This window comes from Artemia sp. Qi Xiang Cuo, chromosome 11, assembly GCF_049724085.1.
Source record: "Artemia sp. Qi Xiang Cuo chromosome 11, ASM4972408v1, whole genome shotgun sequence".
Taxonomy (NCBI): Eukaryota; Metazoa; Arthropoda; class Branchiopoda; order Anostraca; family Artemiidae; genus Artemia; species Artemia sp. Qi Xiang Cuo.
Window position 1 is genome coordinate 46,231,032 of NC_142804.1, and position 25,582 is coordinate 46,256,613.

Below are 25,582 nucleotides of genomic sequence, written 5' to 3' on the forward strand. Positions count from 1 at the left end.
TACGTTGAACAAAATGGCTATCTCAAAATTTTGACTGGATGTGTTTGGGGAAATGATGGGCGTGAGAGGGGGGTTAGTTGCCTTTCAATGACTTTTGACTATTAAACAGAGAACTATTCCTTTCATTTTCCAGTCAAATGAGTCCTTTTTGAAATTTCTACGACAGCACTTTCTACAAAAACCTTATATACCCTGAGGGCATAAATTATAACCCTTAACCTGAGCATTTTGTGGGGTTTTTTACCCTAAAAGGTATAGTATCGAGAACTTTGAACTATGTTGATCAAAATGGCTATCTCAAAATTTGATTGAATGTATTTGAGAAAATGGTGGGCGTGAGAGGTAGGATAGTTGCTCTTTAATCGCTTTCGACTATCAGAAACGGCACTAGCCTTTTCAATTTCCGATTGAATGAGCCCTTTTTGAAGCTTTAACGACAAAGATTTCTATAAAACATTATATGCCCCCAAGGCATAACTTATTACTTTAGCCCTGAGGGCTTGGAGGGGGTTCTCATCCTCAAAGACCTAATTTTCAGAATTTTCAACTACGTTCAACAAAATAGCTGCCTACAAATTTTCATTGCATGTGTGCATGTGTACAAATTTTCACTTCGATAGAAAGTGTAATGGTCTAAAAAACAAATAAATAATACATTCGCCACAGCCCTGACGGCTGTGCGGGAGGAGGGGGGGGGTTTGTCAACTTCAAAGACCAAATTTAAAGAACTTTCAATTACGTTAAACAAAATGACTTGAACCAAAAGGGCGTGAGCTCTACTATTAAAAGGTCACTAGCCCTTTGAATTTCCAATCAAATAAGCCCTTTTTGAATTTTCTACGACAGCCCTTTCTATAAAAACTTTATATTCCTCTAGGGCATAACTGACAATCCTTACCCTGAGGGCTGTGGGGGGAAGGGAGTTGTCATACTCAAAAACCTAATTTCCAGAACTTGCAACTACGTTCAATAAAATGGCTATCGCAAAATTTTGATTGTATGTGTTTGGGGTAATCGAAGGCGTGACAGGGGGGTTAGTTGCCCTCCAATAACTTTCAACTATAAGGAAGGTCACTAGCCATTTCAGTTTCCACTCGAATAAGTTCTTTTTAACGTTTCTACGACAATACTTTCTATAAAAACCTTATATTTCCCCAGGACATAACTTTAAACCCTTGCCTTGAGGGTTGAGGGGGGACTGTCATCCTCAAAGACCTAATTTCCAAAACTTTAAACTACATTGAGAAAAATCGCCATCTCAAACTTTGATTGGATGTGTTTGCGGAAATGGAGGGCGTTAGAGGGGTTCGTTCCGCTCGAACCACTTTCGACTATTAAAAAGACAACTAGCTCTTTGAATTTCCAATCGAATGAGCCCTTTTTGAAGTTTCTATAACCACTCCTTCGATACGGAGTGCCCTGGACTAAATAAATAAATAATACATTTTACAGCACTCCTGAGGGTCACGGGGGGTTTGTCATCCTCAATGACCTAATTGCGAGAACCTTCAACTACGTTGAACAAAATGGCTTGAACAAAAAGGGCACTAGTTCTACTACTAAAAAGGGCACTAGCCTTTTGAATTTCCAATCGAATGAACCCTTTTTGAACTTTCTACGACAACCCTTTCTATAAAAACCTTATACACCCCCTTGGCATAAACTACAACCCTTATCCTGAGGGCTGTGGGGGCTTGTCACCCTCAAACACCTAATTTCCTGAACTTTCAACTACGTTTAAAAAAATAGCTATCTCAAAATTTGAATTGGATCTTGTTGGGGAAGTTGGGATGTGAGAGGGGACTAGTTACAAATCAATTACTTTCGACTATTAAAAAGGGTACTAGCCCTTTCAATTTCTATTTGAATGAGCTCTTTTGAAGTTTATACGACAATGCTTTTTATAAAAACCTTTAATGCCTCCAGGGCATAACCTACAAGCCTTGCCCTGATGGGTGTGTGGGGTTTGTCATCCTCAAAGACATAATTTCCAGAATTTTCAACTACTGAAAACAAAATAGCCCTTTTCAATTTCCAAACAAATGAGATCTTTTTGAAGTTTCTTAGACAACGCTTTCTATAACAAACCTTATATGCCCCAGGGCATAACTTACAGCCCTTACTCAAAGGGCTGTGGGGGCTTGTCATCGTCAAAGACCTAATTTCTAGAAATTTTAACTGCTTTGAACAAAATTTATATCACAAAATTTTAATTGCTTGTCTTTGGGGAAATGGTGGACGTGAGAGGGGGCTAGTTGCCCTCCAATCGTTTTTGACTATTCAAAAGGGCCAATCACTTTAGACTATTAAAAAGGGCACAAGCCTTTTCAACCAATCACTTTTGACAATTTAAAAGGCTACTATCCCTTTGAATTTTCAATTGAATTAGCCCTTTTTGAAGTTTGTACGACAACGCTTTCAATAAAAACCTTATATGCCCCGAGGGCATAACCTACAACCCTTGCCCTGAGGGCTGTGGGGGGAGTGTCCTACTCAAAGACATAAGTTCCAGATATTTCAACTACGTTGAACAAAATTGCAATCTCAAAATTTTGATTTGATGTGTTCGGGGAAATGGTGGGCGTGGAAGGCCTTTTAGTTGCCTTCCAATCACTTTCGGCTATTAAAAAGGGTATAAGCCTTTCAATTTTTAATCGACTGAGCCCTTTTCAAAGTTTTTACGACAACTCCTTCGATACGAAGTGCCCTGGTCTAAAGAAACAAATAAATAAGTGGATAATACATTGTACCAACATGGTTCTTTACTTAGGCAGTGCTAATGCGCTGGCTTTGACAGCTAAGTAGATAAGGCATTTTCTGCAAATCGTTGGTTCTGCGGCTCTATTCCTGGCTGTTGCGAGGGTAAAATAAGTAATAAATATTTTAATTATAAAATAGTAAATTTAAGAAGTAATGAAATAATGAATTATATAAATAATTTTGCTTATAAATATATTTCTTAATCTATAAACATTTCCCAATTTCCCATTTCATCCTAACTTCCCAATTTCCCATCATCCTAACATCCATCGCCATTCCAACAAAATCTTTGTTCCCCCTAACCCAGGCAATGATTCTTGAAAGTCTTAATTTAATCCGAAAAAAAAGTTTTTTTTAACTACTTTTTTGGACCCTATATTGGAAAGTCTTAAAAAAATATCCTCCCTATATTGGAAGTTAAAAAAAAAAAAATAGATTTGTGGCAGGTCCAGTATCAGGGAATCATTTATTTTCAAATTTTTCGTTTATTGGAATTCCCATGGCACAAGGACCAAAGTTTTAAGCAGATGGAAAAAAATTGGCCCTTATTGTTATTTTTGAATGTGCAATGCTCCGAAACTAAATTTTTTCTTTAATTAAGGTTTCCTTGGCCCATAGACTAACTCTTTTAGACTAAGTTTCCAGCATGTCAGAAGGGATAAGTCCCTCAAACCAACTTCCTTTTAATTCTACCTAGGTTAAATTCAACTACTGTTTAACTCCACCCATTTTAACTCAACCCCCGTTTACCCTAACCCCCGTTTAACTCAATTCTCATTTAACTAAAGCCCATTTTCCATTCGACCCCTGTTTAACCCAGCTGTCATTCAACACATCCCTATTCAATCTAACTTAATTTATTGCAGGGATTGAATTTAGTTGGGTTTGAGCTGAATGAGGTTTGAGTTACATGAGGGAAGTGTTGGACAGAGTTGAGTTTCGGTGGGGTTTGGTTCAACGAGAGTTGAAGTGCACGGGGGATGAGTTGAAGGAGGGTTGAGTTGCATTGACGTTGAGTTAGACGGGAGTTGCGTTGAAGGGGGGTTAAGTTGCATGGGGTTGCAGCACACGGGGTTGAGTTGAAAGGGGTAGATTTTAACGGTATTTGATTTAAACGATGGCTTAATTGAAAGAGGTTAAGTTGAATGGGGGCTGAATTGAAAGAGGGATGAGTTAAATGGGTTGAGTTAAACGGTGGTCAAGTTATATGGAAACCACTACATTCCACAATGAGCCAAAATTCTCCGAATTTTCCTAGAAGTATTTGAGGGCTTTGGCTCTTTTTGAAAAAAGACACCTAAGGCATTCAAATTGTCAGAAATTGCCAATGGAACCTATATAGATTAACCAATATAACCTATTTAATCAAATTTAAACTGCCAATATAAAATTGCCAGTGTTCGTTAGGCAACAATCTGACTTGGGAAGTGTCGACTTAGCTATTCAAGGAAGGGGACAACCGGAGCAGATGCTTTGGGCCCAGTATCTCTTTTGGCGTAATGACAGGGGGTTTGCCAACTTTGATTGGAATTTTTGCTTTGATTCGGCTTTTTTGCTTATATTTGAGCCGGGACGGGGGTGCTGTATATTTTCCTCCAGGCATCACCAACCTTAGGAATGGCTCTGACTGTCAGTTACTTTTTGAGTCATGGGCACTTGCATGAAATACCCCATACCTAATCATGGTTGCAGCAGCAGCTGTAACCTAGTAAAGAGCGAACCACAGCCCATAGTAATCAAAAATTAAAAAATGTTTTCAAAAAAAATGTCTAGTGAGAAAAAAATGCCATTTGACACTGAATTAGGAATTGTAACTATTTTTTCGGTTAGTCTTAGAAGATAAAGTTTATTGGGGAAAGAAATTTATGGTTATTTTCAAAAAGAGCCTGAAACCCCTTGAAAATGGTGTCAAATCGAAATAAAAAGTGCACCATTGGAATTAGCATGATCGAAGACCTTTTGAAGGACAATTACAGTCCCCCACCCTGAACACCAAGGAAAATGACTTTTTTGCATGGGTAGCACTTACCTGTCTCCCTTTTTTTTCCGGGGCTAGCAGTCAACCAGAACATCATAAGATAGATGCTTAATGGCTCATTAGAAAGCTGTTTCTTGCATCTACGTGCTTCTTATAAATCTTACTATCTGTAAGTGCCATATAGCGCAAAAATGGCACATTTGTGCCATTTCTCAAGGGGTTTGGCTAGCGGACTACAAAAATATCGTATACAGATGTTTAATAGCTCACATTAAAGCTATCTCTCATATCTACGTTTTATTTATGAATTAAATAAAAAAAACAAGTTTTTTAAACTGAAAGTAAGGAGCGACATTAAAACTTAAAACGAACAGAAATTATTCCGTATATGAAAGGGGCTGTCCGCTCCTCAACGCCTCGCTCTTTACACTCAATTGTTTTATTGTTTAAAAAAATAAATTTATGAGACAGAGTCAAACTACGGAGTAAAGATTGAGTCGGTGAGGAGGCGACAGCCCCTTTTATATACGGAATAATTTCTGTTCATTTGAAGTTTTGTTGTCGCTCCTTACTTTCAATTTAAAAAAACTTGTTTTTTTCATTTAATTTCTGATCGTTTTAGGGTTTTCTGATACGCTGAATCTGAAGGTGTGATTTTCATTAAAATTCTTTCACTTGTAGGGGATGTTTCCCCCCTCTTTAAAAGATCGAGTAAATTTTCTCAGGCTCGTAGCCTTTGATTAGTAACACTAAACTTAATAAAATTTATATATTTAGGGTCAGCATTATAAACACATTCTTTTGATACATTTATTGACATCAAAATTTCGTTTTTCAAAGTTTCGATTACTATTGAGCCGTGTCGCTTGTTTTTTTATTGTTTTTTTTTATTACGTATATGTTATTACTTATATGAAGGGGTTCTCCCCTTAGTCAATACCACGCTCTTTACGTTAAAAGTTAAAAAAAATTTCGATTCACAAAGCCCTGAATCACAAAGGCCGTTTAATTAAAATAGATAGCTCTTTTGAAAGCACTAAAAATTACTGTAGCGTAAAGAGCGAGGTATTGACTTGGGGGAGAACCCCCTCACATACGTTATAATTTCTGTTCTTTTTTTTTTCTAATATTCCTTCTTACATTTCAGTTGAAAAAACTTGTTTTTTTTTATTTAATTTCTGATCGTTTCTTAAATAATGCTTGGAAATCCGGCGCCCCCTTCATAGAAATGTCCCTTCTCCCAAAGAAACATCCTCCACGGAAATATTCTCCAGAGTAACCCCCTCCTCTAGCCCCCCCCTCCAGAAAAAATCCTTCCTGAAAATGGTTGTATACTTCCCAATAACCAATAAATAATGCTGGCAAGTCCGGCGCCCCCTTCATGGCAATTTCCCTTCCCCCATGAAAACTTCCTTCATGAAAAGATCCTCCAACATAACCACCGACCCACCCTTACCACCCACTAACCGAAAAAAAAACTCCAGAAAAATTATGTATAATTACCAAAAACCAAAACTATAAGTTAAAATTTGGTAAATTTAATAACTTTTAGCCCTCCCTCTGGGAACTTCGGGGGATTAAGTCATCCTAAAAGACATATTTATCATATTTTCGACCATGCTGAGCAAAATGGGTATCTCAAAATTTTGATCGAGTAACTTTGGGAAAAAATTGAGCGTGGGAGGGGGCCTAGTTGCCCTGCATTTTTTTCGGTCACTTAAAAAGGGCACTAGAACTTTTAATTTTCGTTCCAATGAGCCCTCCCACGATATTCTAGGACCACTGGGTCGATACGATCACCCCTGGGGACAAAAAAAAAAAAACAAACAAAAAAACAAACAAACAAATAAACACGCATCCGTGATCGTTCTTCTGGCAAAAAATGTAAAATTCCACATTTTTGTAGATAGGAGCTTGAAACCTCTACAGTAGGGTTCTCTGATACGCTGAATCTGATGGTGTGATTTTCATTAAGGTTCTATAACTTTTAGGGGGTATTTCCCCCTTTTTTTGAAAGTCAGCCAAATTTTCTAAGGCGCATAACTTTTGATGGGTAGCACTGAACTTGATGAAATTTAAATATTTGAAATCAGCATTGAAATACAATTCTTTTGATGTATCTATTGGTATCAAAAACCCGTTTTCTACAGTTTCAGTTACCATTGAGCCGGGTCGCTCCTTACTTACAGTTCGTTACCAGGAACTGTTCGATTCCACCACCTGTAAGTGTCAAATGGCACTAAAAATGGCACTAGTGATGCGATGTCTCAAGTGGAGAAGCTAGGGGCCAGTGGGTTGCCAGAACTTCTCAGAGAGATGTTTAATGGCTGCTTTGAAATCTGTTGTTTATATCTACGTGATTTTAATCAGTTTTGCCATCTGTAAGTGCCAAATAGCAAAAAAATTACACCTTTTGTGCCACTTCTTAAGCTGAAATTTTCGAAGCATAAAACGGTACCATTGTAATAATTATGGTCCAAAACCCTTAATTGGAGATTCACAAGGGACCCTCAGCGTACACTCCCCTCTCAGCCCCCTTAGTAAGTCTCATTAGTCTGTTGGAAGAATTCACTATGAAATCTTTAAAATTTAAGAATGGTAACTATTATTTTGGTTCGTCTTAGAGGTAAAAGTTTATTGCGAAAAGAAAGTTATAGTGATTTCGAAAAAGAGCCTGAAAACCCCTTGAAAATGGTGTCAAATAGAAATAAAAAGTGAACCATTAGAATCAGCAGGGTCAAAAACCATTTGTAGGATAATTACAGTCCCCCACCTTGAACACCAAGGAAAATGACTTTTTTGCATGGGTAGCACTGATCTGTTACACTTTTCTTCCAGGGCTAGCGGTTTACCAGAACATCACAGAGAGATGCTAAATGGCTCATCAGAAAGCTGTTTCTCACATCTACGTGCTTTCAAAGGTGCTATATTTGTATAAACACTAATCTGGAACATATCAGGAACTGTAATGAATCACTATTTTGTGTTTTTTTTAATAGTTAGCTTGTTGTATCATTTATTCAATTGAATAATGAATCTACGCGCTATATCGTGAAAAATCACTAGTTTTAGAACAAAAATCACTAGCTAGAAAAAAATCACTAAGCAACATAAAAAATTACTATAAATAGTGATAAATCACTGGGGGTGGCAAGCCTGCCTCTCCTGCCAAACTCCCTTCATTAGAATATTGGGGATTTCTTATTATATCCAATGTTTTGAATGATATTGTGTTTGAAATTTTATGTCTTCAGAGAGAAGGGGCAATTTTTTATGGCATTATTGACTGCCTTAGTAAATATGATCAAATATTTGAATAGAACAAGCTATCAATATAAATATTTTCCATTCACAACCTGAGGAAAATAATAACAGACTTACCATTTTTTGTTGAAAATCAGTCGTTGAATCCAATGAATTCATTTTTTCTTTGATTTATGTACATAGTGAATATGAGCCAGTTCAAAATATGAATGATGAATTGTTGAAAATTCGGTGTTCTTATATGGCATAAGAAATATTCTATTATAGGGAGTATTTTCGGTTCTAATTGCTAAACATCTAAATGTGACCTACTTTCTCCATATTCTCTAGGGAGTGTTTTCTGCTATTTATCTATTGTTTCGGCGAACAGTGGAAATATACTATTCTTTGATTTAAGGTTGAAATGCAAATTTTTGATAAGCTGATTAGGGAAAGAAAATGTAAAAACTATTTATATAAAAAAAAACAATAAAAAAGGTAGGATGGTACATGGGATGCAAGTGGTTACAGCTTCTCTTCATAAGGGTTTAAAATTGAATTTGCGCCAAAAATAGTTATTATATTCGGAAGAAACCTAAAAAATAGGTATCAAGTGGTATGTTCACTTGAATCATAGGTCATATTTGTGAATATTTTCAACTGAAACTAAGAAGTGACATTAAAAGTTATCATTCATCGTTATCATACATCAGTTATCATTCATCGTTCAAAGCGAAAGGACCTGTGTGTGATTTGTATTACATTATCTAAAACCTGTTACCTACAAAAGCGCAGTGACCTATTGAATGAAATTGGATATGATTTGTTGGACATAATTAATGAATAATGAACTTGATATTGAATGAAATTGGATACAATTTTTTGGATATTTGGACGGATGAACCGATCATAAGGTGATTCATAAGCTCACGTTGACCTACCTATTCAAAGTTAAGTGTAGTTTTTTGTCTATTTGATAATACATTTCAATGGTTCAGTTCGAAAAGGATGCTGTTGTTCTAGCAAAATTCAGAAGTTATCCACCATGGCCCTGCCGAGTGTTGGACATAATTAAGGCCAAGAACAATAAAATATCTTACGTTGTATTTTGTTACGGAAGCCATGAAATCGTGACAACAACAGCTTCACAGCTTTCGAACTTTGTTAGCATTTCAAAGGAGGCTAAGAAGAAAAATGAATTAGGCGTTGCGAACGCTTTTGCGGAATTAGGTGATTTTCCTCATAAAAATCTTGAGATTACTGGTTCGAGTTTACCAAATACATCGGTTAATTCAGTAAACTCTGTTTTATCGGACTTTGACACACTTAAATCCAGTATCCGGAATGATATTGAAAAAGAAGTTTGTAAAAAAGTTGGAATGTCAAATAGTGCCGGTATGTTTAACTATATCGTTTCTCATATTCACGACTCTATACTCGTTCAGTATTCGGATAAGTTTGATGAGATTGAAAACAAACTACGGGCTCTTCAAAACGCAAACCTAGCCCTGTAAAATTGGGTTGAACAGCTTGAAGCACTTCTTGATGATATAGAGCAGGAAAAACGACTGAATCAGCTCGTATTTCATGGTGTTGACCATAGTGGGGGTCTTCCCATCTCTGAGTGTGTATTGAATGTGATTACAGATAAAATGCAAATTTCTGATTTTTCTTCGACCACAATAGTTTCTGTATTTAAATTTCGAGCAAATTATACTGATTCGGACACCATTGTAAATGCAAAAAAGCGTCCCTTTGCCTGTGTTGGTTACGTTCAAATCTGCTGAAATTGCAAGAAAAGTGTTTGCATGTAAGTCAAAGCTTGCTCGGTCGGGAATTTTTGTCACCGAGTACCTAACATCAAAAAAGAAACGGATTCTTGACTTGGCTAAGAGTAAGCTTCGAAACAGAAATGTTTGGTCGAATAACGGGACAATTTTTGGAAAAAACTCAATGGGAGAGATCCGTAAAATTCGAGCTATGGCTAAAGTGGTTCGTCTGCCGAATCTGACCATATAATTTTGTGTTGTGTAAATTGTGTTGTTTAATTACTTGTATGTTTGTTTTCCCTTTTTTATTTTATAGCCAAATTTTCCGTTCCTTTCGTTTTTTTCCCTTCTTCTTTCTGCCTATCAGTTTGTTTTTTTGTCGTAAAGGTAATCACCCTCTTAAATCAGTGCGAATATATATTATGACTCTTTGAATGAATTTGAAAAAAACCGGTTTATTCTTGGAAGCCAAGCTCGTGACACACTTGCGGGGGATGATGAATGCATAGATAATTTTTCGTTGAATTGTCGCTCTAGTAATTATGTGAATCCGAATAATCTTTATGAGTATTCAAATCCTGCGAGTGCAGAAAGAGTGATCGTTTTCTGGAATTGTCAAGGTCTAAGAACGGCATATTCTTCTTTATGTGAGATTTTAAGTTCGCTAGATAAGAAACCGTGCATTGTAGGCCTTTGTGAGACATTTGTTTCTAGCAAGTCACTGCCATGGGATTTTTCTTTCCCAGGATATATTTGCGAGCGAAGAGAACGAACAACCATTGAGCGGGGCGGTCTAGACCTTTTGATTAGTGAAGGTACCCAATATTGGGTTAGGGATGACCTTTCCCTGTGGCTTGAATGTAGGATCGAAAAACTTTTCATTGAAATAAAAAATGAAGGGGAAAGGAACTTGATTTTGTGATTAATTTACAAAAATCCGTCATGTGATATTAGTTTTTTTCTTGATGAATTTGAACCATTGTTAGATAAAATTAATAATGAAAATAAAAAAAATTTTATGATGGGAGATTTTGATATAGATTTACTATAAAAAGAGCGAATAGCTTAGATTTTGTTAATATGATGGTGTCACATGATAGTTTTCCTCTTGTGACTATTCCAACTCGGATTTCGCATCTCTCGGCATCTTTAATTGATAATTTTTTCTTTAATGGTGGATTGCTTGAAAGATCCCAAGCAGATGTGGTCGTGTCCGACGGCTCGGATCACCTTCTTTTAATAAGTAAAATAAAGCTAAATCAGTCAAAGGAAAATAAACGAAATGAAAGGACTTCGTTTTACCGTGAAATGAATAATAAAAACCTAAAGAGTTATGCAAATATGATGGATGAAACAAATATCTTGCGTGTAATAAAGGAAAAGTGTCCAAATACTGCATATGACCTATTCAGTGAGATAGTGACGAATGTAATGAATGAAACATGTCCCTTGCGAAGAATAAACCCTAGTAGAAATTTTCCTAAGAAACCATGGATATTAAAAGCTATTCTAGTTTCAATAAAGCAGAAAAACAAACTTTACGGGAATTATTTTAAGGATCATTCAAATGATATTATTATAAATTTCAAGAGATTTCGGACTATTTTAAATTCAGTAAAATGGAATGCTCAGAAACTTTATTTACAAAATAAATTTCAGGATAATCAAGGGAATATGAAAAATACATGGAAAACAATAAATAAACTTTTGGGTAAATTTCAGAGTAAGGAGGAGGTGAGAGTCATGGAGACAACAAGAGGTCGTCTTACTGATTCTCAAGACATATCTGAATTTCTGTGTGGTTATTTTGCAAATGAAGGATAAAGACTTTGCGATCAAGCGCGGGCTAAACTACACACATCTGCGAGTTTTGGATCTGTCGTTAAAAGACAACCTGTAAGTCAGAATTCCTTTGAGTTTGCAAGGTATTCGGAACGGGAAGTGACACGATTCTTGGGTACGATGAAGTCAAGCTCTAGCGGGATGGACGAGTTTTCCCTGAAACTCATAAAGGCCGCAAAAACGAGTGTCTTACCTGTGTTGACGCACCTCATCAACCTTTCTTTAGATCTTAGAGTCTTCCCGGAAGCACTAAAGATTGCAAGAGTGATTCCTCTTCATAAAGGAGGGAAAAAAGATGACCCATCAATTCGAAGACCTATATCTATTCTCCCATTTTTCTCTAAGTTATATGAGAAAGTGGTACATGCCCAGTTAAGTTATTATATTGAAAAGAATAAAATTCTAATGGAAAATCAATTTGGGTTCAGAAAAGGGCTATCTACGGATATAGCAGTTCTGAAATTGGTTGATTGGATTAGTGATGCATTTGAAGCTGGTCTCATACCTGCAGCTGTGTTTTTAGATATGAAAAAAGGCGTTCGATACGGTGGACCACTCAGAGCTTATTCAAGCTCTAGACTCGATTGGGGTGAAGGGTTCAAGTCTGATGTGGTTTTCATCATATCTACACAATCGGTATCAGATAGTTCAGAATGAGTCATTTTTATATTAAAAAAATAAAGTAGAGTGTGGGGTCTCACAATGGTCAATCTTGGGACTTCTACTTTTCAATATTTTTATTGATCGAGTGAAACACTACCTGTCAGAGGCTGGTGTCATCCTATTTGCAGATGACACTTTGCTCTTTCTGGAAGCGCCTTCACTTGATGTTTTATATAATAAAATTCATAATGCAGTTTCTGAATTTCTAACTTTTTCTCAGCAAAATATGTTAACCCTAAAATTTTTCTAAAACCTTTTTCATGATATTTTCTAGACTTTCTTCTAGTGCTGGAAATGACCATATCACGGTTCAAGAAAATGTGCTAAAGAGAGTAGCAACAACTAAGTATTTGGGGGTTTTAATTGATAAAAAACTGTCATGGAAAAACCATTCAAGTGCAATAGCTGAAAAATTAAGCAGAGGCCTTGGGGTGATGCGAAGAATTAAAAATCTAGTCCCAAAAAAGATCCTGAAAATGATTTATTTTTCTATGTTTTACCCATATATTAGCTACGGATGCTCTATATGGGCAAGTAATTTTGTTACATGTTTCAAAAGAGTACAAAAACTTCAGAATAGAGCTGTAAAATTATTATCTGAATTTGATGATTCTGATGAGGTTCCTGCCTATGAGCATTTTAAAAAGAATAAGTTAATGGATGTATCCCAAATTCGAGATTACCAGGTCGCGATTTTCTCGTATAAATATTTGAATCAGCTGCTCACCCCTGCTTTTGAAAATATTTTTACTTTTAATAGAGACCTTCATGATCATAATACAAGAAAAGCTGATAACTTAACTCATGAGTTTAGGAGCACCACTCGGGCATCTTTTGTGATTCGCCATTATGGTCCCCATGTTTGGAATATATTGCCCGAATGTGTGAAATATGCGCCTAGTCTTCCGGCCTTCAAGTCACGGGCAAAGAAGTTTCTTTTATCTCGTGAGTGAATTTGGTGTTATGCCCACTCCGGGTTGTCATTCTATTTAAGGTATTTCCCCGATTTAGTTTGCTTTTTTTCTTTTTTTCTTTTTTTCTATCTACTTCTTGTCTTTTCCTCTTTCTCTCTTTTTTCCTTTATTCCTTCATCAGATAATTTTCTTGTGTGTTGAGTAGCAAGGTATGAATGTTATTTTAATTTAGCTGAGAGTGATAACCTCGCTTGCCCTTTCAAGCTTATTGTCTTTCTTGGCAGGCGAAAGGCGAATAGTGTTTGTTTTCTTTTTTTAATAAATGTATATCTCTCTCTCTCTCAAAACATAAAACGAGTGCACATTATTCCGTATAAATAAAAAAAATCATGGCAGCGTTGTTTCTGCATTAAATTTTATTCAAAAACGAACGAAGATTAATTTAAAAAAAACAAAGTTTTTCCGACGGAAGTAAAGAGCGAAGTTGAAACTTAAAACGGACAAAAATTATGACTTAACAGCCTATTTAATATATATTTATATAACTTGTATAAATAAACCAACTAGCTATGTTTCCCTATGCTTTTAGGATTATACAAAACTAACGCTTTACTGAAAACAAAAAAACTCAAGTATAAAAAACAGGATTATTGATTTAAGAGTAAAAAAATTAGTGTGTATCCTGAAAACACTAAATGAATCTATAAAGCTTTTTATAGTCTTACGCCAGTTTTGACATTAGTAGCTTTCAGTATACAATTAAAATTATCTTAAAAACTTAAGCGTAAAATTAAATATTTTTTTAATATCCATAAAGTAATTGAACGGCATACAGAAATATTGGATTGATTTATCAAGCTGCATTTTGTTCTCACCAGCTATAATACCAATAGTGGGTAATATATAGTCTTAAATTGTAAGAAATATGCTTTAGTATCACTTGAAATGAAGATCAAATAAGACATAATATGAACTCTAGAAATCCGATTATTTCTTTCTATACAAGAGTGGATTTAAAGCTATGATGCAAATTCTAAAGCTAATCTATAGTTTTAATACTATGAATATGGCCTTACTTCGAATTTGTCTACAAAATAATCACGACATGTCCTTTTAAGAACCTAAACGAGAGCCAGTCTATAGATTGTTCCTTTATCTTAAAAGGGATTGATCCTAAAAGGGATTGTAATATTTTGATTCTTTAAAAATTGTTATTAATTGGTTTGCTTTTACTGTACCATAGTCCTATATTATTTAGTGTTTTCTGTAAAGCGCTAGTTTTTATAATCCTATAAGCATAGGGAAACATAAATAGTTGGTTTATTTATACTAGTTATATTAATATATATTAAATAGGCAGTGAAGTAACAATTTTTGTCTGTTTTAAGTTTCAACTTCGCTCTTTACTTCCCTCGGATTAACTTTGTTTTTTTTTTAATAAATATTCTTTATATATGTTTCTCTGACACTCAATCCTAATGGAACATACCGAACTAAGAATGAAATATAATAGTTTGGAAACAAATTTGGGTTATAAATTTGCACATTACGGGGACAGGGGTAAAGTATAGCGGGTCTGTTTCTCTGACGTACAATCCTAATGAAATATAAAAAATATGATGAAATTATTATACTTTATTAACCAAATTATGGGAACTACAGAGGTACTTTACCCCTCCCCCATATTTTGCAAATATACAGCTAAATTTGTTTGTAAAAAAAAACATCGACAAAAAAACGGTTATACTTAGGTTCTACTTAGATTAAGAATATTAGGTAAGGGGTATCTCATACAAGTGCCAAGTCATGAACCCTCTTAGTATTTTATTACTTGAGGAACACAGGAATTAATATTCATTAGATGTGCTCATCAATAGCAAGATGATATGGCAAGATAATAGCAAGATAACGTTCACGTCTGTGCAAATTGTACAGAATGCAAATGACTGGCAAGCACATCCCAATGCAGAACTGAGGAAACTTTAACTCGCAACAGTCTGTAAAAATCATTTTGTGAAAACCAGTCTTCTCCCCCAACTTTGTGGATCAAGCCACAGGACAAGTTAAAATTTATTTTATGTTCCCTCAAGGTGTAGCTGGGGTTTTCAGTGGCCAAGGAAAATGTCGGTTTTAGCGTCACCTCTATCCCTATCAGTAACGCAATATAACTAAAAAATTACAAGAAATAAAACTTTCAGTCCTGATTCAGTCTCTAACCTGTTAAGACCTTTTTGTTCTTCAAAAGGATAAAATCTCAGTTTTGAACAAGTTTTAAAAAAGGATTATATTCGGAATCATTTAGTCCGTAGCTAATTCTGTGACTGTTATTTCGTAACGCTGTGGGTTAAACTGACCTAGATTCAGGATATATATTTAGATTTTGGATAATTTTTACATTGAACACCCAATTCTGAATGGTGGCTGGTATTTTACCCCCCCCCTCCTACTTCCACCTCCGTGAAAAATACTCCCGAGGCAAGACCTATTTTCATTTCACCCGTGTTGTGACGTAATAATCGAGTGATTACCTGTTTTGGTTTATACATTAGCTGACTGGCGCTGGACTTCTTGAATATTTATTTGGAATATTTTGTTTGGCCTCACGTAAAGATAAGTCTTTTGCTTTTTTCTATCTTGCTACTGATAAGATAATCATGGCTTTTAAACAGTTTGATCTTGCTGTTTAAACCACGGCCAGTATTTCATTTTCATTCACTCTCTTGGCATGGTTAAATGGCAAAAAATTTAAAATGGGCGAAAATACAAGTCAATTATTCATTATGTACTGCACAGCGAACGTATACGCATATAATTATTTCAAAAACATTCAGCCCAAAATTCAACGTGGATAAATTTAGTCAACTAAATTTTCAAGAAAAGTCAATTGCTTAACATATTCCACCCGTATTTTAATCCGTTTAGCTGAAGAAATCAGTTCTTTCTTATTCAGAGACTATGAAATGTCCATTTTAAAGCTAGGTTTTCACTGAATGAAAACTAGTGAAATACTGACTGAATAAAAGGCTAATTTGACATGGATATGGTATAACAACTGGAATTAGTTATAGAGAAAAAGTTGGAAAAAGCAGCAAGGGATACTAAAAGAGCATATCCATAATTGAAAGCATCCCTGGACGTGGTATTCAGCAGCTTCAATAAACTACAGACCTTTCACAATTTTGGTAAAGATAAAATTAGTCCCATGCTTGGGAGTTTTGTTTAGAGGATCCCATGTTTTTGCGGTTGCTTCTATATTCATGGAAATTACATACAATTGGAAGAGATGTTGTTGGATCTGCAGTCAACAAAGCATCAAGTGGCACGAAAGGCCCAAGAATTATGATTCTGCCTAAGTACACATGAATAACCCACATTATTTCATTTTATTTAAAAAACTTCTATGGTTGCCTTTGTTAAAAATCTATTGTAAATTTTCAGAGAGGCAGTTGAAATTAAGAAATATATACACCCAAATTAGCCCTTAATAGAGGTACCAGAGAAAGTTATTTAAGCTATATTTTTAACGAACTTATTGATACAAATTTTTCACTTTTAGCTCATACTATTTTACAACCTAATAAAATATCAGAGGATACCAGAACTGGTAAGCAATTGGCTTTTAAAAGGCATTAAACGAACTGAACTCACATTTAGTTTGTGGAATTGCCATTCAATATTGAATTTTTTCCAGCTTCCCTTCCACCATTAAATGGAAAGGTTTTCCATGTAAATTTGTCTTTTAGTTTTTTTTTACAGTCATTAATACAAAAAAAGAGTTGCCCTTTCACTGTTGCATGAAAAGTGTCGATTTTCATTTTAGTGGTTGTTTTTTTACAGCCACTACACTATTTTTAATATAGAAAAAGAGTTGGCCTTTCACTGTTGCATGAAAAAGATCTATTTTCACTTTAGTGGTTGTTTTTAATGTTTGTCCTTATTTATTATAGTTCTAGTTTTTTATGTTATTTTATTATTTTTGTATCTTTGCAGTGAAGATGGCTGCGTTGAGGTCTTGGCTGAAACATTTGCATCGTATTTTTACTTTTCTCTGGTTGAAAATATCCTGGTTGGTGAGTATGAAACTGAATCAACTGACTTCATTTTTTCAAAATCCTGGTGGGGCAAAATTGGAGCCAATTTATCCAAATCAAGTGAAAATGGCAGCGAAAAATGAGCCATATCATGAAGGTAAAGATTTACTAAAGAAAATTTGACCCATTTCTGTGGATGCTGGAAAACCTAACTAATTTCGAAATTTTCAGGTATTTTTCTGGCGTAAATTAAAAATTAAAATTATTGCTCAGACATTACAAGTATTTTTGCAGTTTGTAGTTCAATAAAATTATTTCATTCAAAACTTTCAGGATTAGTTCTAGTTTCAGTTAACAAATAATTTTTTTGTTAAAACCCCCCAAAAATTACTTCATTTTACATAATAATGGACCATTATGTAACCATTGAAAAACTCTCTTTGATAATCCAGTGCCAAGCTATTTGTGGATGGAAGATAACGTTTAGGAAAAAATTCTTAGCTGCCACTTTTCTTGATTTTCAAGCCAACATATTTCCCTTGTTGTTCAAGCTAAGGGACAGAACGTTTCCTGTGCAGGGATTTCGGACAACGCTGTTCTAACGGTGTACTTTTTATTCTGATCTGACTGTTTTTAAGATTTATGGGCTTTTATATTTCTTAAAATTCTATGTGATTACATCTTACTAGGTTGCTAGCAACCACTGCAACCTGGATTAAGCTGAAACTTTCAGCATGTTTTGAATAGAATATTGAGAAACGAAAGGTGTTATGCGCATACTGCTGCTAATGTTGCTACAACTATTGCTACTGTGCAATCTATGGGTATTAAGGTGAAGATTTTAAGGAATTAAAAATAAAACTAATTTTAAAATCTTGAGGTATTTTTCTAGTTGGAATTAAAAAATTCAAATTATTGCTCAGATACCTTGATGGTTTTGGCAGTTTACATATTAACTTCAGCGAAACTGAAATGAGAATAAAAATAGAAATTCTTGCCGCAAGATAAACGTATATAAATATTGCATTCACTTATTATGTGATATATAGTTATACGAGAAAAATCAATCACTTTGTATCTTTTCAACATATTGTAAACGGTAACCTTTTTAATGTTATTGTGATAACTCTCCTTGAACTTTTGTTTGGCTGTCTCAATTTTTGCATGTCTATAATCTTCATCATTGTGATAACACATCTTGCTGTTTTGTTTTGCTCGCTCAGTTATTACTTCTCGATACGCCTGGTCGGTTTAATACCTTTGTTTTGCTCTCTCAATTTTTACTTCTCGATACGCCTGGTCGGTTCAATACCTTTGCTTTTCTCTTTTCAAGATACTATCTCTGTTGTTTGTGTAGTACTGTTTTTTCAAATTGCGTATAGCTTGCTTCAATCTAACCATTATTCTAATCAAGATTGAGAGAATTTACATCTTTGTCGTTCTTAAGTAGTAATTATGACGTCACGGCGTAATGATTTTATTGACGTCATGGCGCAATGATATTATTTCATGACGTCATCAGAAACAACAATATAATTTCGTGTTTTTCTATTCACGTCATAGCTCTAATATAAAGCTATGACGACATTCATTATTTATCTAGTAGGGTTTCAGACAAGGTAGTTCTAATGATGTACTTATGTTTTGATCTTACTCTATTTTTAGGAGTTTTGGGTTTTTATATTTCTTAGCATGGGACTGATCGTCTCTTACTAGGTTGCTAATTTCTTAAACCACATTGGCCTGACATCACATAAAGAAAGAAAAACGAGCAAAAATGGGGTTTTTATAGGCCAAATGAAGATACTGAAAAAACGAAGCGAAAAAACAACTCGAAAAAACGAGTTGTTCGCTAGTATCCGTCGATGGCAGTTCATATTTTTTGGATTTTGTGCAAATCGCGGATATTGGCGAATAACTCGCTTTTATGGTTGTTAGGTAGTTGGTTTTAATTCTTTTAATTTTTGGCTTTTATTGATACATCGTTTCGTTTCGCGCTGAAGAAGAGAGGCGTTTGTCCTCTCGAAATATTCGCTTCGTTTTTTCAGTATCTTCATTTGGCCTATAAAAACCCCATTTTTGCTCGTTTTTCTTTCTTTATACTAGGTTGCTAGCTACTGCTGCAACCCAAATTATAAGAGGCAGCCTGGCCGAGTGGTCCAAGACACTGGTGTTAGCCACCAGTCTCTTCGGAGGCGTGGGTTCAAATCTTACCGCTGGTATACGATTATGTTTGAAAGGCTGCAGTGTGAAAAGACATCAAAAATGCAGTTTTTGGTGGAAAAATTTATCCTGTTTTAGAAATAATTTGTTTTAGCTACTATAGATTTTTAACGAATTAATTTCCTTTAAAATGAGCTATTGAACAACCCTCTACGATGTTCCAGTGCCAAGCTATCTGTGGAAAAGAAAAAAGAAAAGAGAAAAAAAATTCCCGTTTGGGGAGAATAACGTGGTTAAAGTCAATTTTCTTGATTTTCAAGCCAATATATTTCCCTTGCTGTTCAAGCCAAGGGACAGAAAGTTTCCTATACAGGGGTTTCGGACAAGGCGGTTCTAATTGTGTACTTTTTGTTTTGATCTGACTCCTTTTTTAGGAACTATGGGTTTTTATATTTCTTAACATTGGACGTGACCGTCCGGGTTGCTAGCTACCGCAGCAACCCGGATTATAATAATTTTATACTCGTTCTCTATTATAACTATCTCGGCCACCATGATACCGATGAAACTTATATGATCCCCAGCTTTAATGTACTAGATGGAGCTTTTATGTAATTATTTATTTTAGTATTATAGCTACTATGAGCGAGAGCTGCTCCCTTATTATCAGCGAAAGAAAAACCACACTAATTAAAAAAAAAAATTCCGGAGTTTTTTTTGTTTTGAATTGAAAAATTAAAATTGTTCTCAGACATCATGAATATTTTTTTAGTTTGCAGTTAAATAAAATCATTTTATTTAAAACTTTCCGGATTTATTTTAGTTTCATTTAACAAATAACTTTTTGTTAAAACCCCCCACAAATTACTGCAATGTAGATAATAAATGATGATTATATAAAAAAAAGTATGCATTGACAAACGTAATTTATGGTGAACTATATCGGTACTTTCATAACGCTATTACAAAAGGAAAGTATTTAAGCCATGAAAAAATTGAAATTTTTTTCAAGTTAAGAATCGCTAAAGTTATTTTGTAAACTGCAAAAATATTTATGGTATCTGAGCAGTAGTTTTAATTTTTTAATTCAAGCTAGTAAAATACCTGAAAATTTTGAAATTAAGTTTTTTTTTTTTTCAAGGAAAAAGCAGCTTGATACGTGAAAAACTCTCAGCCTACAGGCTAATGAAAATGTCAGTCATTCGCCAAAATAATCAATACTCAAGTGGCTGGAAAAAGTTCCGATTGCTTTTATGGAATAATTAGAATACAAATAAGACACCCGGTTCAGACAGTCTTTGAGCTTCTAATACCTTTGGCGTTCTTTCTCATTTTAGTTGTCATGAGACCGGTATATGAGGTTACTCCTTATCAAGCGACCACTTGGGAGCCCTTCATGATTGATGAACTGCCGATCAATAAGACCATGAATAGATTTTATTATTCACCGAATAATGCCGCAGTGACAAAGGCAATGAAAACTGTGGCAGAAAGATTAAATCTACAGAAAAATCAAGTCTTTGGATTCGCTGATGACGATCGGATGGTTGCACATATTTTAGAAAACAACAATAAAAATCCTAATCTATCAACGAATTTTCTTGGTGGAGTGAGTTTTACCAACAATTTTCCGGATCCGGATAAATTCCCAGAAGAAATACGCATGAAGCTCCGTCTCCCTGGACATTTTCCACTACAAAGTAATTTTGATGACGAACAAATATTAAGACCCAATATTAGCAAATATTACGCAACTCCACCAGGGGAAGCAGCAAGATACGGGACATATCCTGATTATTACCGAAGGGGATTTCTTACTTTACAACATGTTGTATCAACTTCCATTATGAAACAAATTTCAGGTGCTAACATGTCATCAGTGGATCTACAAATGCAGCGATTTCCCCACCCAAGTTACGATATAGACGCTTTTGCAACAGTATTAAAAAATTTTTTGGATTTATTTATATTGCTGACTTTTATCTATCCTGTCTTGAACACCACTAAAAATATTGTCATTGAAAAGGAAGCTGGATTGAAGGAGTCAACCAAAGTTATGGGTCTTCCTAATTGGTTGCATTGGACCGCATGGTTTACAAAGTCCTTTATGTTCTTCCTAATTATAATAATTCTCCTAACAATAATGCAAAAAGTACCATGGTATGGAAATGGTCTTTCAGTGGTAAATAAGACAGATGGAACAGTACTTTTCTTCTTCTATGTGGTGTACGCTTGGAGTACGATATGTCTTTGCTTCTTGCTTAGCACATTTTTCAAATCAGGATCAAATGCATCGCTTATTGTGGCATTCTTATGGCTTTTGATGTATCTTCCTGTATGGCAAATAAAACGTGAATTAATGATGCTGACCCGAGGAAGTAAATTTGGTTTATCCATTATACTCAACATAGCTATGGGGCTTGCTATGAATATTCTATCCAAGTTTGAAGAAACTGGGGCTGGATTACAATGGTCGACGTTTTTTACTCCTGTTTCAGCTGATGACGATTTTTCTTTTGGAGATGCAACGATCATGATTGCAGTGGACGGTTTTTTTTATCTTATCCTAGCTCTCTATGTTGATCTCGTGTTGCCTGGTGAATTTGGTATTCCCAAGAAATGGTATTTTCCTTTTACGAAGTCTTTTTGGTGTAGTAACGGCAATGGCAGCAACTATATAGAGGAACCTGCTAAATTTTCCTGGAAATCAGAAAAAAGTGAAGAAGAGCCATTAAATCTAAAAGCAGGTGTTGTGCTCTCGCGTTTAACCAAGGTATATAAGCACAATAAGGTGGTTGTGAATAATTTGAATCTAAGACTATTCGAGGGTCATATTACAGTTTTAGCTGGGCACAATGGAGCAGGCAAAACCACAACTATGTCTATGCTTACTGGACTTATTTCGCCAAGTTCCGGGACCGTTAACGTTAATGGATTTGACATTTGCACGGATATTGAAAATGTGCGAGGAAGTCTTGGAGTATGTCTTCAACATAATGTCCTTTTCGAGAGTTTGACTGTCGAAGAACATATTAAGTTTTTTTGCGAGCTAAAAGAACTTGACAAAAAGCTTGTTTTAAATGAGATTCAAAAAATTCTCCAAATACTTAAGCTTGAAAGCAAACGCTCTGTATTGGCAAAACAGCTATCTGGAGGAATGAAAAGAAAACTTTCAGTCGGAATAGCCCTCTGCGCTGGCTCAAAGGTCATCATACTTGATGAGCCAACCTCTGGGATGGATCCTTCGTCTAGAAGAGCTATCTGGGATCTTCTTCAGAACGAGAAGAAAAATCGCACGATACTTTTAACAACCCATTTCATGGACGAGGCCGATTTCTTAGGAGACAGAATAGCAATAATGGCATCCGGAAAAATACAATGCATTGGGTCCTCTTTATTTTAAAAAAAAGCTTATGGGAACGGTTACAATTTAAAAATTGTAAAGGCCATGGATTGTAAAGTAGATGAAACAACAGATTGCTCACAGAATTTTTGACAAATGTTTGTCTACACCAAAATATTGGTGCAGAATTGACGTATATCTTGCCAACAGAACATTCAGCCATGTTTGAAAGAATGTTTATGGAGCTTGATAGGAAAAAGCATGAGCTAAGGATACTACCTTATGGTATCTCCGCATCTTCTATGCAGGAAGTTTTTTTTAAGACGTTGCAACAATGTAAAGAAACTGTAGATTATGAACAATACAGTGTCAGAAGTAGAGGACCTCTTCTGGGTCCTTATACTGCCCAAAATAAAGGATTCGATCTGTTCATACAACAATTTTGGGCAATGCTTGTGAAAAAATCATATACCCTAAGAAACTGGCCTCTTATTCTACCTCAGTTGATGATACCGTTGTCTTTCAGTCTATTAATTTGTAAATTTAGTGAATTTTATAATAGCCTAAAACTGCTTGACCAACAAAAGCTCCAAAACTCACTTTCAAAGAATATGTCACTTGACGACTATCAATGGACGACTACTGTCTTAACGTCATCACCTGATTCAGTCGCTTCTGATCTGGAACAAATTAGTTCAAACCTTGACGTGTTTACTGGTAATAATAACCTTATAAACAGCTATTCCAGAGCAGTGGCTGCTATTCCAGAGCAGTGGATTATCGTTTGGGGTCGTTTAGCCTTGAGTATTGTTTTTTAGCCAGCAGCTATAATATATTTCTAGTCAAAGAGCGGAATTGTAATTCAAAAAATTTGCAATTTGTATCTGGTGTTAGTTTTTTAGCATATTGGAGTGGAAACTTTATCTGGGACTTTCTGTCATTCTGTGTTCCATTTTTGACTACATTAATTGTTTTCTTATCATATGGAATAGATGGTTCAACTAGCGTAGAACAGCAGGGCTGGATGTTTAGTCTTTTCTTGGGATTTGGATGGGCAGTATTGCCACTAGTATATCTTTTATCTTATATCTTCAGAAATCCTGCAAGCGCTGTGGCCAAAGTTCTTGTGCTTTTTATCTTAACAAACCTTCTAGCCATAACTTTCTTATTATTCCAATCAAGGCCAGATAGTGTAAAGTTTCTCCAGAAAAGTACTTTTGAGATACTCGAGTGGATTTTATTGTTACCACCTGTTAATACTTTTTTTATAGGTCTCTACCACTTATGGGTTTCTACGTTTGTTGATTATAGAATGGGAAAAATTTTTGCTATTTTTGGAATAGAAGGTTTAATATTCCAAGTTCTAATTATGACTATTGAGTCAAAGATAATTAATAAATTATCATGTAAAAAGAAGAAAATTGAATTTGACATCGAAAGTGCTGAGACTCAAGACGAGGATGTAGTCAAAGAAAAAATATATATCACAGACAAATCCAAAAGTGTTGCAAAATTAAACGAAGTAAACTCAGTGATAGCTAGAGAACTGACTAAAATATATCCTGGTGGATTTTTGGCTGTCAATAACCTCAGCTTTGGTATCCGACGGGGAGAATGTTTTGGTACTGTTGGAACCAACGGTGCTGGAAAAACATCCACTCTTAAAATTCTTACTGGAGACGAAGAGGCAACAAGTGGTGATGTTTTTCTAGAAAATGTTTGCGTTCGTTCTTCTGTGAAACATATCAAACGACGAATAGGATATTGACCTCAATTTGACGCTCATAATGAAGAAATGACGGGACGAGAAACATTAAGGATGTTTTCCGGAATTAGAGGGATGCAGGAGTCTCATATTGATGAAATTATTGAGGACCTGAGTAAAAGACTTCTCATTGAGGAGCATATTGACAAAAAGATTAAAGAAATGAGTGGAGGAAATCGAAGAAAACTAAGTGTAGCTGTTGCCTTGGTAGGTGACCCCCAAATTATTATTTTGGACGAGCCAACTACAGGTTTGGATCCTGTTGCAAAACGTCACTTGTGGAATATTTTGACTGGGCTGATAAAAAGTGGAAAATCAATAGTACTTACTTCGCATTGCATGGAAGAATGCGAGGCACTTTGCACAAGAATAGCCATTATGGTAAATGGGACGTTCCGATGTCTCGGATCTATACAGCATTTGAAGTCTCGGTTTGGCAAAGGTTATACTTTCATAGCAAGAACACGAGTTGGTTTAGATTTAGAGAAAAATTCTAAGAAATTAAATGACTTTATTGAACAGCAATTCCCAGGTAGTATTATAAAAGACTCACATCAGAATTTTGTTGAATATAACATACCAATAATAAAAGGCGGATGGCCTTATGTGTTTGGTATTATCGAAAGAGCAAAAGACTACTTGCTTATAGATGATTTCTCAATTAGTCAAACTACCTTAGAAAAGATCTTTCTTCAGTTTGCAAAATCTCAGAAAATAGAGGAGTAAAGTTTCAAATCGATTTCGACGAACAAATCAATTTTTGTTACGTCCATAGTTAAATACCCCCGAATAAAACATCTTCATATAGGAAAAATTGTTTCGGGATGATTTGGCGTAGGAACCAGTTAAGTAAAGACCAACGCTTAGTTTTCCCTGCTGTTTAATTAGTTGCATTTGCTGTCTTTTTAGTATTTAGATGCAGCTGTTGTCTTAATTTTATGCAGCTTATGGTTTAGTTGTCTCAAAGCTAATGGATTCGTTTTACTTGCAACTGTCAGCTTAATTGTCTGCAGTTGTTGGCTAAGTTTTAAATTCAACTATTAGATTACTTGTCTTAAGCTGTTGGCTTAGTTTTAGATGCAACTATTGTCTTAGTTGTCTCCAGCCAATG

At 35.2% G+C, this 25,582-nt stretch overlaps 1 protein-coding gene across 1 annotated transcript; it reads left to right on the plus strand.

The window, feature by feature from the left end:
- The first annotated feature begins 8,970 nt into the window (after positions 1-8,970).
- Positions 8,971-25,197, plus strand: LOC148947038 (phospholipid-transporting ATPase ABCA3-like). The gene is given in 6 exon segments (XM_089096497.1): positions 8,971-9,491; positions 17,160-17,239; positions 20,505-20,625; positions 20,627-22,836; positions 22,839-23,510; positions 23,978-25,197. Coding segments are annotated over 6 exon segments (4,824 nt in total).
- The last annotated feature ends 385 nt before the right edge of the window (positions 25,198-25,582 follow it).